Raw genomic sequence first — 13267 nt, 5'->3', positions numbered from 1 at the left:
AAAGCAAAAAAGGAATTTAGGCAATGGGGAATCCATCAGAAGCTTCTGGTTGGCAGACTCTGTTGCAGAGACAGGGGGTGTCGACATCAGCTGGACTGGTTCACATCCACAGCAAGCCCAGGGCTCACAGTCTACTTAGGAACAGCCTGTAGTCAGCAACTGATACTCAGCTGTGTCTGCCAGAAGCAGAAACCTGTTTAAGACATGTGAAACTAGATTTTCTAAGAGGTGCTTTAGATATAAGCTCCTGAAGACAGTTAGGAGTGAGTGCAGGTGTTCATTTCATCAAGGTTTTATTTGAGCTGGGTTGAGGTTCCATCTCCCCAGAGACATTCCCATTTCCTCTCCTTGAAGCCCAAAGCTCAATTAAAACAAGTCCCCTTTCTGCAAGAGGACCAAGGTTCAGTTCCCAGTACCAAACGATTTGACACCCTTTTCTGGCTCTGAGGGAATGGGGCACACACACAGTACATATTCAGACACTCATATACATAAAATAAAATAAATAAATGTTTTTAAAGCTATGAAGGAAGTTAGAAGTCTATTTGTACAGCTGTGCATCCATTAGACCCTCACCTTTCCTTCATGCACTACAACACTGAGTCATCACTCCCATGGGGTTTGGTATATTTTCCAAAGTGCTTTTGTGTCCATCACCATTTTGGGTGACCTCAAATAGGTATTCATAACATCCTGTTATAGGGAAGGAATAGATACCCAGCCAAATAAGTGCCTTACCTCACAGAGACCAAAAAAACAAAATAGACGTGTAGTCAGGGTATGTTGGTTTCCTGTATTCTAGTCCCCTACATCATTATGCTCTTTCTGTCAGTTCCTCCACAGCATTCTTAAGTGTCGACAGTGAGCCAGACCTAGTGCCAGGCACATAAAAACATCAAGAAAACAAAGTCCCTGGTAAAGGGCCCAGATTGGTGGGAAGAAAAATGAAATCATTCAATACAAGAATGCCCAGATACAGACCACAGTGACAGTCAAGATGTCACTGACAACCTTTATATAAGAGAGGGGCAAACAATACTGTCTAGTGGCAAACTCCCTCTTGCTCAGCAAAATGTATTGATGTTCATAATGATTTAAGAAAAAACTGTATCATATAAACGTAGAAGAAAAATCCAATGATGTGAAATGCTGATGTTGTTTATTGGAAAGTTAATAAAAGTTTCCAGAAGGGTTTCCAGTTACTGTATAATGTATACATATATAATGCATGCATTATGGAGTGCTCCTTAGAGTTGTTTGGTTTTTCTTGGCTGAGCTAGGGAAGCAAGGAAATGCACTCTCTGGTCAAAGCCATGGTTGGGGGCTGATGGGAGGAGGGACAGTAAACTGGATGGGAAGACAATCAGAAGGGCCAGGATGGCAGAGTGCAGCCTCCTCCATAGTCAGTGAGTTGAGAGTACTGTGATCGCCTCCTCTAGGAAGACAGATAGTGATCCAATGAGAGTCAGCAATGCTTTGTGTTAAGCTGAGAATATTCCAGATGAACTCAAAAGAATCCCTTCCTCACCTCTCTGCTCTTTTCCATCCATACAAATTGCTGGAATTTTAAAAACAGCTGGACAAAGGCAGAAAAACATTGTCAAATGTGTGGAATTTAATTTCAACATCCCAGAACACCATTTGCTGGGTCTGACATTTAATTGTGGAAAGAATTCATAGGCTACCAACTGCAAGAAAAGCAGTCACGCTAACTTGAGGACCCTGGAAAACACCTCATATGAAGCTTGAAGAGTGGGGAAGATGATACTGACAAGAAAAAGAGCCACAAGCTGTACACAGAGACTAGAGGAGGAAAAGAAATGGGTTAGCGGTATTTAAAGCTCTTAAACTGGCATGCTCACACATGCTTGTAATCTCAGCACTAAAGAGACTGAGGCAGGAGGACCACAAATCCCACAACCAGAATAGGCTACACAGTGAGACCTGTCCCTTTCCATCCCCACCCCCCCCAAAATGATTATGACTGCACAGAACTCGATGTCACCTCCGCCTCTGTCTCTAAGACAATGAGCAGCTACTACCCCTGCTGTTAGGGGCCAATACTGCCCTCAGACACCACGAAACTTGAGCAGTATCCAGAGAGGATGCTGACATGTAAAAGGAGTCAGTCTATCACCAGAACCATGCGATGACAAGGAGAAATTATTCACCTGTTTCTCAGGCCCACACTTGGGAAGGCAGCTTGACTCCAACCTGCTTAAACATTAAATAAAATCAAAGGAAGCCTCAGGAACTACTGAATTTTGCATGACCAATTTTAAAATCAGAATAAATAGACAATTTTCTAGAAAAAAAATTCCCTAATATTCGTAAGGAAAATTCAAACATAGAAATAGTCAATTTATCAGGAGAAATTTTAAAAAATGAAGCTCCACAGTTTCCCAGAAGATACATATAGTCAAAGAGCAAAGATTTTGATGATTTTTATACTTTTCTAGACTATGGAAAAGAAAAAATGAATGTATAATTTATTTTAGGTGGGTATTGCATTAATAACAAAATCTAATAAGTATTTCATGCATAGTAAACTCTATAGAAAAATCTCACTTAAGCAGATCAATACAAAACTCCTAAATAAAACATTAATGAAGAGACTGCAACAGTGCATTAAAACACTAATATACCATGAAACTAAAGCTCATTCTAGAAAGTCAGAGACAAATGTTGAAACGTTAGGATATCTAATAGTTTGTTCATAGTTATTATCAAAGGAGAAAAATTATACCAAACCCTTAGAGGCAAAAGGGACATTTTACAAACTGCACCTCTATTCTTCATATTTTAAAAAATTCAGACAAAATAAGAGTTATTGAAAAATTCCTTCAATATCTATTATGAAGTATATAATCATACATATAAGCATTCATATAAATACGAATATATACAATGACACAATACATCCTTTATATGGTACTATATCCCTTAACATATAATATATATTCTTTTCCATGTGTATGTATGTACATGTTCAAATATAGCATCTTGAAAAATACAAATAAAAAGCCTTATTCTTGCTATTACCATATAACCTAGTCCTAAAGATGAGAAGAATTCAGCTATATATGTAACAAGACAAGAAAAGAAATGAGAAGCATAAAAACTGGAAATAAAAGTATAAAACAGATGCATATACTTTTGCATATACCAGGGATGGTTTAGTGAATTCAATATAAGAGGGCTGGGACTATGGTTTGGTGAATTCAGGTTGTCCAAGCATAAGTATTAGAATTCAGATCCCAGAACTGACCTAGAGTCCCAATATCTGGGAAACAGAGACAGGGGCTCCTAGAGCAAGTTAGGTAGACTAGACAGAATTGACAAGCTCTGGGTTCAGCAAGAGACTCTTCTCAATGAAGAAAATGGAAAGCAATCAAGGATGACATCTAATTTCAACTTTAGGCTTCAATATGTAAACAGAGACCTGTGTGTGTGTGTGTGTGTGTGTGTGTGTGTGTGTGTGTGTATGCATGTGTGCATGTGTGAATGTGTGCATACGTGTGTAGAAAACTATGACTATGATACAGTAATGCATATGAAAAAACAAGATAATACACATAGAAAAACTACTTGGTATGCACAAGCAAAAACTCAATTGGATAGAAAAAATATGAAGTCAATTTCAAATAGTTTGAAAACCAAAACCTGCCACTTTCTTCACACTATGTAAAAAAGATAGAATCCATTTGAAAGAATGACCATAACAAATGACTATGAATAAAAAACACTGTGTAATGATGCCTCTTTAAAAACATACTCCTGATGGTGACACGGGGCTGTATAAATTCATTGTGACCCAACTAAACATCTTAAATTGGTTTTCTTTCTGTATTTTGAAATAACAAAATTATCACTAACATTCATGTGGGAAAGTAAAACTAAACAAACAAATACAGCCAGCAAATCTCGGAGGAAGAAAATAAAGAATGTAGCAGTATTTTGCATAAATAAAGAGGTAGATTTTTCCAAAGCTTAACTAGCCAGAAGGAAGACAGACTGCAATGGCAGGACAGAGGCAAGCGGCCTGTACTGCTTTTCCTCACCTGCCATGAGCCACCTACCAGTCTTTTCTTCCCTGCTTCATTTTGTCCTGGTGTGGGTGAGGATGGAAACAGGATAGAGTTAAAGGGGAAGAGCCATGAAGGAAAATCTGGAATGATGGTAATATGTCCACATAGCTTATGAGGAACTGTAACATCGATTTCAGTTTTTTTTCTCATTTTGTTATATAAGGTAAAATTTTCATCAAATCACAAGAAAGGTCAATAAATATCAAATTTAGTGCATGTGGTCTCATTACAGGAGATGTATGATATCTGAATTTGATTTTAAAGATGCCAAAATAAAGTGAGTGAAGAGGAATGGATAAATACATATGTAACAGTGTAAGTACCACACAGTAAAATGTTAATGGCAATACCTAGGTGGCAGGCAGAAGAGTGAGTACTTGCTAGGAAATTCTTTCAATTTTGCCCTATGTATTTAATTTTTAGTAATGTCAATTTTAATAGAAAAATTCCAATATGTATTGCATGGATGAACCTTATAGGCACAGTGTTCATATGCAGGATTTAGCGTAGGCAGACTTACAGATGAAAGAATGGTGTGTGCAAGGTCCGACTTCCACTTGCCCATGTTGGGATCTCCCCTCTTCCCCCAGTGGACCAAACAATTCAGAGTCTGCTAATACCTCTGTGCTAGTCCCGCCCCCACTCAGGGGAGAGGCAGGTCCACTCACCCCCAGTGGACCAAGCAATCCAGAGTCTGCTGACATCGCTGTGAAAGTCCTGCCTCCACCCACAGAGAGGGAATGTCTCAGACCCACCTGCACCCACCATGAGACCCATCAGAGTATTGGAACTGCTTGCACCCATCAGAAGAGAACTTTGAACCCTTACCCACCAGGAGAGGAAGAGACCCCTCCTGAACCCTCTGGAAGAAGGGATGGGAAGACTACAATATAAGAACACATTCCACAACAGAAAAACCAATATGACGCCACCATGGTCTAGGGACTCCACACCAGCAAAACCTGAACATCCCAACACAGATGAGGCAGAAGAGAATGACCTTAAAAACAACTTCACGAAGATGATAGAGACCCTAATAGAGGAAATGAGAAAATCCTTTAAAGAAATGGACAGGAAAAAAATCAAGAAATGAAGGAAAAGACAAACCAAAAATTGAAAGAAACAGTTCAAACAGTGCAAGGTTTGAAAGCTGAAATAGAGGGAAAAAAAACATAGTCTGAGGGAATACTGGAATTATAAAAGATAGGTAAATGATCAGATGCAAGCATAACCAACAGAATACAAGAGATGGAAGAGAGAACCTCAGACATTGAAGATGCACTAGGAGAAATAGATTCATCAACCAAAGAAAATCTTAAATCTAACAAATCCCTAACCCAAAATATCTAGGAAGTATGGGACACCATGAAAAGGCCAAACCTAAGAATTATAGGTATAGAAGAAGGCAAAGAAACCCAACTCAAAGGTGCAGAAAACTTATTCAACAAAATCATAGAAGAAAACTTTCCCAACCTAAAGAAAGACATGCCAATGAAAGTACAAGAAGCTTACAAAACAGTAAATAGAGTGGACCCACCGAAAAGTCTCCTTGCCACATAATAATAAAGACAAACATACAGAATAAAGTAAGAATATTAAGAGCAGCAAAGAAAAAGGCCAAGTAACATATAAAGGCAGACCTATCAGAATTACACCAGACTTCTCCATGGAAACTCTGAAAGCCAGAAGGTCCTGGATAGATATTCTACCAACTCTGAGAGAACATGGATGCCAGCCCAGACTACTACACCCAGCAAAGCTTTCAATCACTAAAGATGGAGAAAACAAGATATTCTGTGACAAAACGAGATTTAAACAATACATATTCACTAATCCAGCCCTACAGAAAGTACTAGAAGGAAAACTCTGACCTAAAGAAGTTAACTACCCTCACAAAAACATAGGCAATAGATAAATCCCACTTTACCAAAAGAAAAAGGGTAAATGCGCACACAATACCAACAACAACAACAAATCCAAAACAAACAAGAATTAACACTCAGTGGTCCTTAATTTCCCTCAATTTTAATGGTCTTAACTCATCTATTTAAAAAAAGACTAACAAAATGGATACAAAGACAGAATCCATCCTTCTGCTGTATACAAGAAACACACCTCAACTTCAAAGACGGGTGTTACCTCAGAGTAAAGGGTTGGGATAAGATTTTCCAATCAAATGGACCCAAAAAATCAAGCTGGTATAGCTATCCTAATATCTAACAAATTAGACTTTAAACTAAAATCAATCAAAAGAGATGAAGAAGGTCAATTCATATTCATCACAGGAAAGATCCATCAAGATGAAGTCTCTCTGACTTAGGGCAAGAAAGGAGATGCCTTGATAGAGGGAGACAGTACAGGTATGGAGAGAGGTCTAGCACAGGGGAAATGTTAGAGGAACCACAGGGATGACCCCAAACTAAGAATCCAAGGAGTGGTGGAGAGGACGCCATTGATGCCCTTCTCCTATAATGAGATTGTTGTCCACCTTGGTTACCATTCCTAGAGCCTTCATCCAGTAGCTGTTCAAAGCAGAAACAGGCACCCACAGCTATACTGAACCATACTACTGGAATTCAGTTGTGGAGAGGGAGGAGGGATGAGCAAAGAAGCCAAGATGGAGCTGGAGAGACCTGCAGAAACAGTGGACCTGACCTACTGAGAGCCTGGAGACCCTAGTCATACAGCTGCGGAAACAGTATTGGACCAAACCAAGCCCTCTGAATGTGGGTACCAGCTAGGAGGCCAGGGCAGTCTATGGGACCTTTAACAGTGGAGCCAATCTTCAACCCTAGAGCGCAAATGGACTTTGGGAGCCCATTCCCTATGGAGGGATATTGTTGCAGCCCAGATAACAGCAAGGAAGGCCTGGGCCCTCCCCCAAATGATATGAAAGACTTTGAAGGACCCTATTGGAGGGCCTCACTGTCCCTGGGGAGGAGTTGGGGGATGGGTTGGGGGTTTGGTGGGGAACATGGGAGGATGGGAGGGCGAGGGAATGGGGGGATGGATATGTAAATATGAGTGGTAATTAAAGAATTTAAATTTAAAAAGGGAAAAAAGATGAAGTATCAATTCTGTACATCTATTCCCCAAATACAAAGACACCCACTTTGTAAAAGAAACATTACTAAAACTCAAATCACACATAAAACCTCACACACTTATAGTGGGAGACTTCAACACCCCACTCTCAACACTAGACAGGACCACCAGACAGAAACTTAACAAGAAACAAAGGAACTAAGAGAAGTTATGACACAATTGGGTTAAACAGACATCTATAGAACATTCCATCCAAACACAAAAGAATAAACCTTCTCAGCATCACATGGAACCTTCTCTAAAATCAACCACATACTGGACAACACAGCAATCCTCAACAGATACAAAAAAATTGAAATAACTCCTTATATCTTATCAGACCACCATGCTTTAAAGTTAGAATTCAACAACAACACAAATTTCAGAAACCCTACAAACTCAAGTAAATTAAACAATGTACAATTGCACCATTTCAGGGTCAAGGAAGAAATAAAAAAGCAAATTAAAGACTTCCTAGAATTCAATGATAATGAAGACACAACATACCCAAACTTATGGGACAATTTCAAAGCAGTACTAAGAGGAAAAAGTTCATAGCACTAAGTACTGGAGAATAGTTACAGTAGAGAATTAACAGCACAATTGAAAGTTCTAGGAAAAAAGGAAACAAACTCACCCCAGAGGAGTAGATACTAGGAAATAATCAAATTGAGAGTTGAAAACAATAAAGCAGAAACAAAGAAAATAATACAAAGAATCAATGCAACAAAGAGTTGGTTCTTTGAGAAAATCAACAAAATAGACAAACCTTTATTCAAACTAACCAAAAGGCAGAGAGAGAGAGAGAGAGAGAGAGAGGGGGGTGCTAGGGCAGGAACCAAAAGAGCATATAATGGGTAGGGAGTTCAGTGTGGAAGATGAGAGCTCTGTGGTGGATATGGTGACAGCTGCACAGGCAGGTGGATGTGCTCATTGTCACTGCCCTGTGCATTTCAAGTGGTACCAAAAAATGTGGTCACAATAGTGTACACCAGTGACCCCAGCACTCAGCATGGAGGCAGAGGATTAAGAGTTCAAAGATACCTTCTGCTACACAGCCAGTTCAAGACCAGCCTGGAAACCCTGCCCCCCACAAAAAGAAAAGAAGAGAAAAGAAAAAAAAGAAAAGAAAAGAAAAGAAAAGAAAAGAAAAGAGCAAATACTTATGAGTATGTATGCATGTACATGCGTGTGCTGCAATGATAACACTGTTACTTCCTTTTATCACACATAACAAAAATAAAGTATTTAAGAGTTGAGAAATACAGAAAAAACACAGGCCTTATAATCTTAGATGAGATTAGAGAAGGTTTGTAAAACTACAACTCAGAATATTATAGAATTGTTTTTAGGTAAGAAAACTGGAAGCAATGCCTAATACTAACAACTGGAGTAGAGGGAACCATACTATGTATACTATGTACACAGAGGTGTAGCCATTACAACTGTGATATACAGCTACCATACTTTCTTTCATATGAGAAAAACCCCGCAAAATAAAAGTGAAAAGCACTACATTATAAACTAGCATGCATCATGAGATACAAGTGTAAGAAACACATATATGAACAGTTGTGCCTAAACACAGCTGGCACGCTGTCTACCAAGCCGAACCAGCACTTGTCCTCACCTGGCAACTGCTAGTGTTTTTTACTCTTTTTACAGGTCTACATTGGTAAACACGTTACTACTACTATGTTGTGTAATCGGGGTGGTGTGTGGGCTCCAAAGCTGTGGTGTGGAGGTCAGAGTACAACTCTTTGGAGTTGGTTCTTTCCTTCCACCTTTACATGGGTCCTAGGAATGAAACTCGGGATATCAGCCTTGCTCAGTGAGCACTTTATCCACTGAGCTATCCATCTGTCTATCCTACAGTAAAGCCCAACCTGCCTCTGCTTCTTCAGTATATCCCACAGGTAAGAGTCAACACAGCTGGCTGTTTGACATTTTTTGCCAAGAACCTTCTTTTTTTAGTACTTATTTTAGTACTTAATTACTATGCAGCATTTTAATATTCTTAATATAGTATATAATTATATAATATATATTACCTGATAATCTATAACATACTTAATATTGTTGATATATGTAATAACATACTACATATTTTAATAATATATTTGTTGCATTTTGTATTAATTATTTTGTATAATATAACTATTATTTATAAATATATTTTTTTTCTTTTTTATTTTTGGTTTTTCAAGACAGGGTTTCTCTGTGTAGCTTTGGAGCCTATCCTGGCTCCTATCCTACTCTGGAGACCAGGCTGCCCTCAAACTCACAGAGATCCGCCTACCTCTGCCTCCCGAGTGCTGGGATCAAAGGCGTGCTCCACCAACGCCCGGCCTATAAATATATTTTCAATCCATATAGAATTACTAATTGTATCCTCACTAGTAGATTTAGAGCAAAACCAGCCCTCAGAAGAGGGACTCTCACCTTGTACTTGAGTTCTCCTCAAGTCACTGATTCCCAATAGAGTGGAAATTCAAATTTCACAATGAAGTACAGGCTGACACCTGTTTGGTTATCAGTAGTTACCTTGTAAAATCCCCAGTAATCAAATTATTCATGGATTCCCAAAGTGCTATACTACAAATAACTTGGACACTGAGGAAGATGATTCCAAATAGCATTCATAAAGACAGTGACACTAGTCATTAAAACACATGTATAGAATTTAATAATTGAAAAGCAATATCCTGAATTAATATGTTCTCTTCAACTCGAGATTTTTAGATACTTGTAAGAAAAGTAATAAAATAAATATAAAGGCTAAACATGTATTTTTTCTACTCTCCTTAAGATTTGTATATTCAAATAGGCCACAAAAAACAAAAACAAAACAACTTGGAATCAATCCCATCATTTGGAGGCTGAGGGAGAAAGATTTTGGGTTTGATGCCAACTTGGGCTATACAATAAGACCATATCTCAAAAGAAATAAAAGACCTATATTTTTGAAGAATTTTCTCAAAGGGGAAAAATGAGAGCTGTGTTATATGTGTGGTCAGTTCTTTGGGAGACAGGTTTAGAAGCAGCACTGCATACAGGTGAGGCCTGGAGCTCCCATTTACCCATCACTCTTATGCTTCCCCTTGCCAGACCCTGAGAAGCCAGAGGCCCATTATTGTTAACAGAGCAAGGTCTATATGCCAGAAGAAGGCTGGGAGCACAGCTGCCGGCTTCCCTTCTCCCAGGAGAGCCTACAATTAGTATGGCTGTGGAAAAAGTGATTCAATGGAAAAAGCAAAAACTCAATCCACCCAACGTGCAACCTAGTCATCTCTAAGGCATGTGATGGACATAAATCCCTACTGAAGACAAAAATTCTTCCACCCTGATGGGGGCAAAGGCTGGCTCTTAGGGGAGCAGAGCAGAGGGACTGGGTGCCTGGTTCCAGAGTGGACAGGCCAGCAAACTCTTAACTCTCACTCCAGAAGCTTCAAGGTGCTATATGATTTGACATGCCCTCAAGCAGAGCCTGAGAGTTGATCAGAAGTATTCAGGTAGGGACCTCACTAGGAACTGTGATGTGACAGGAGCCAATTTCCTTGCCAGTGGGATACATTGAGTATTTTTGATCTGAGATAGGGGGCTTTCCCAGGAACCACCTTTCAGACTCTCTGTGGGATGGGAGCTTTACAGTGTATTTTGGAATGACTTGAGCATTTATTTTCAGGGGAAAGTTGAGGGCTTCTCAACACTTCCTTCCCTGGGTGCACATTAGAGTGGACATTCTAACAGCTATTGACATGGTGTTTTGATGTGGCCCATATTTGCATTATTTTAAACATGCAAGTAAACAATTTGTCCCTTTTCTTCAGTGAGCCTTATCCTTGTCTGCCTGCCCATTTCTGGTCCTCACACAGTCTACATTCTCTTTTCAGTGTAACAAACGGTAGATGGCCTGGGATACAAGACAGGCTTTGAAGATCAGTGAGACCAGTGGGAAGTAGGGAAGGGACAAGGCAGACAGAACAAGTCAGGCTTGGATGGAGTCTGGACAGCCTTTGAAAACACAAAGTGTGTGGACAAGAGGAGTCAAGTTATCCACTCAGAAATCACTTCTCTACTTAAGAATAGTTTGGCAGTGGAAGAGGAGGAGGGATGAAGAACCACAGAGGGTATCCCTGAGAGAGATCAGGGGTACACATGGCCAGTGCGATTAAAGAAAGAAAAAGCATAGGGATGAGCTAGACTCAAACCCCCACTCCATCTCTGGCTGTCACAGCCAACACACTGGCAGGGCTCAGGGGAACAAGGGTATTTTTAAATGCAGTTTCCTCTTTCCATGCAGACTGAGGCTGCCTGTATGCTGAAAAGGACGAGACTCTGTCGCTAATGAACTGCAAAGCTCCATGCATGTCTGGGTCTTTCAAAGCCAACTACTAAACAGAGGTTTCAGGTGGGCATTGCCAGTTTTGTAGCACAAGTATCAAATCAGGAAGATCCAGAGATGACCAACAAAGCTGTACACAGCAGAAACCCAGGCAAGTTAAATCCTAGTTCTAACTAGACTCTTAGAAAGTGGCAATGGTAGTTTTGTTTTAAAGCAAGTCAATTGCATAGTTTTAAAAAAAAAACTTTATTGTGTGCATGTGTACACACATGAAAAGGTCCAAGAACAACTTATGGGAGGTGGGTCCCTCCTTCTACCATGTGGATTCTGGGGATTGAGCTCATATTATCAGGCTTGGTGGCAACCATTTTTACCCACTGAGCCACTTGGTTGGCTCATTGCTTCAGCTTTTTAGGTGTCAGGAATCCATACTAAAATAGACTTACTACTGTTTTTAAAAGTACACAAGCTAGCTCTCTCTCTTTTGCAGCCGAGCAAGATGCCCAAGGGAAAGAAGGCCAAGGGGAAGAAGGTGGCCCCGGCCCCCGCCGTCGTGAAGAAACAGGAGGCCAAGAAGGTGGTGAACCCTTTGTTTGAGAAGAGGCCTAAGAACTTCGGCATTGGGCAGGACATCCAGCCCAAACGAGACCTCACACGCTTCGTCAAATGGCCCCGATACATTCGGCTGCAGCGGCAAAGGGCCATCCTGTATAAGCGGCTTAAAGTTCCTCCTGCCATTAACCAGTTCACCCAGGCCCTGGACCGGCAAACAGCTACCCAGCTGCTCAAGCTTGCCCACAAGTACAGGCCAGAGACAAAGCAGGAGAAGAAGCAAAGACTGTTGGCCCGTGCTGAGAAGAAGGCTGCTGGCAAAGGGGATGTCCCAACTAAGAGGCCACCTGTTCTTCGAGCAGGAGTCAACACAGTAACCACCTTGGTGGAGAACAAGAAGGCTCAGCTGGTGGTAATCGCCCACGATGTAGACCCCATTGAGCTGGTAGTCTTCCTGCCTGCCCTGTGTCAGAAGATGGGGGTCCCCTACTGCATCATCAAGGGAAAAGCCAGGCTGGGACGACTGGTCCACAGGAAAACATGTACCACCGTTGCCTTCACACAGGTTAACTCGGAAGACAAGGGTGCTTTGGCTAAGCTGGTGGAAGCTATTAGGACCAATTACAACGACAGATATGATGAGATCCGACGCCACTGGGGAGGCAATGTCCTGGGTCCTAAATCTGTGGCTCGAATTGCCAAGCTGGAAAAGGCAAAGGCTAAAGAACTCGCTACTAAACTGGGTTAAATGTACACTCACTGCTAAGTTTTCTGTACATAAATACAAACTTATCTTCCAAAAAAAAAAAAAAAAAAAGTACACAAGCTAGTGAGTGATCATTGACTATGGTCTGACAAATGGGAAACCTTATTAAGACCAAACTAGACTCCTTTAATATAGGTGACAATGGTGTGAGCAGGACAATATATGAGGCCATTGGCAGTGGGTCCAAGATCTAACTCTAATGCACAAACGCATTCTATATGGAGAGATACCTTGCTCAGTCTAGACACAGGGGGTTGTGGGTGGAGAAGTGCCTTGGTCCTGCCTCAATGAGATGATGACTTAGTAGACTTCCTAGGGGAGGCCTTAACCTTTCCGAGGAGCAGATGGGAGGTGGGGGGAGTGGGAAAATTGGGCAATATATCTGTACCTAGCCCAGTGCTGAGAAAATCACATTTAACCCATGTACAACAG

General features: G+C 40.6%; 1 protein-coding gene across 1 annotated transcript; it reads left to right on the top strand.

Annotated features, from left to right (window-relative positions):
• Positions 1 to 11992: 11992 nt before the first annotated feature.
• On the top strand, positions 11993 to 12886 carry LOC100763972 (60S ribosomal protein L7a-like). Its single transcript, XM_035448647.1, has one exon. It carries the CDS (start codon positions 12017 to 12019, stop codon positions 12815 to 12817), a length of 801 nt encoding a protein of 266 aa, XP_035304538.1. The 5' UTR covers positions 11993 to 12016; the 3' UTR covers positions 12818 to 12886.
• The last annotated feature ends 381 nt before the right edge of the window (positions 12887 to 13267 follow it).

The sequence above is a fragment of the Cricetulus griseus genome, chromosome 8 (genome assembly GCF_003668045.3).
Source record: "Cricetulus griseus strain 17A/GY chromosome 8, alternate assembly CriGri-PICRH-1.0, whole genome shotgun sequence".
NCBI lineage: Eukaryota > Metazoa > Chordata > Mammalia > Rodentia > Cricetidae > Cricetulus > Cricetulus griseus.
The sequence above is the reverse complement of the archived record's forward strand: the minus strand, read 5'-3'. Positions and strand labels throughout refer to the sequence as shown.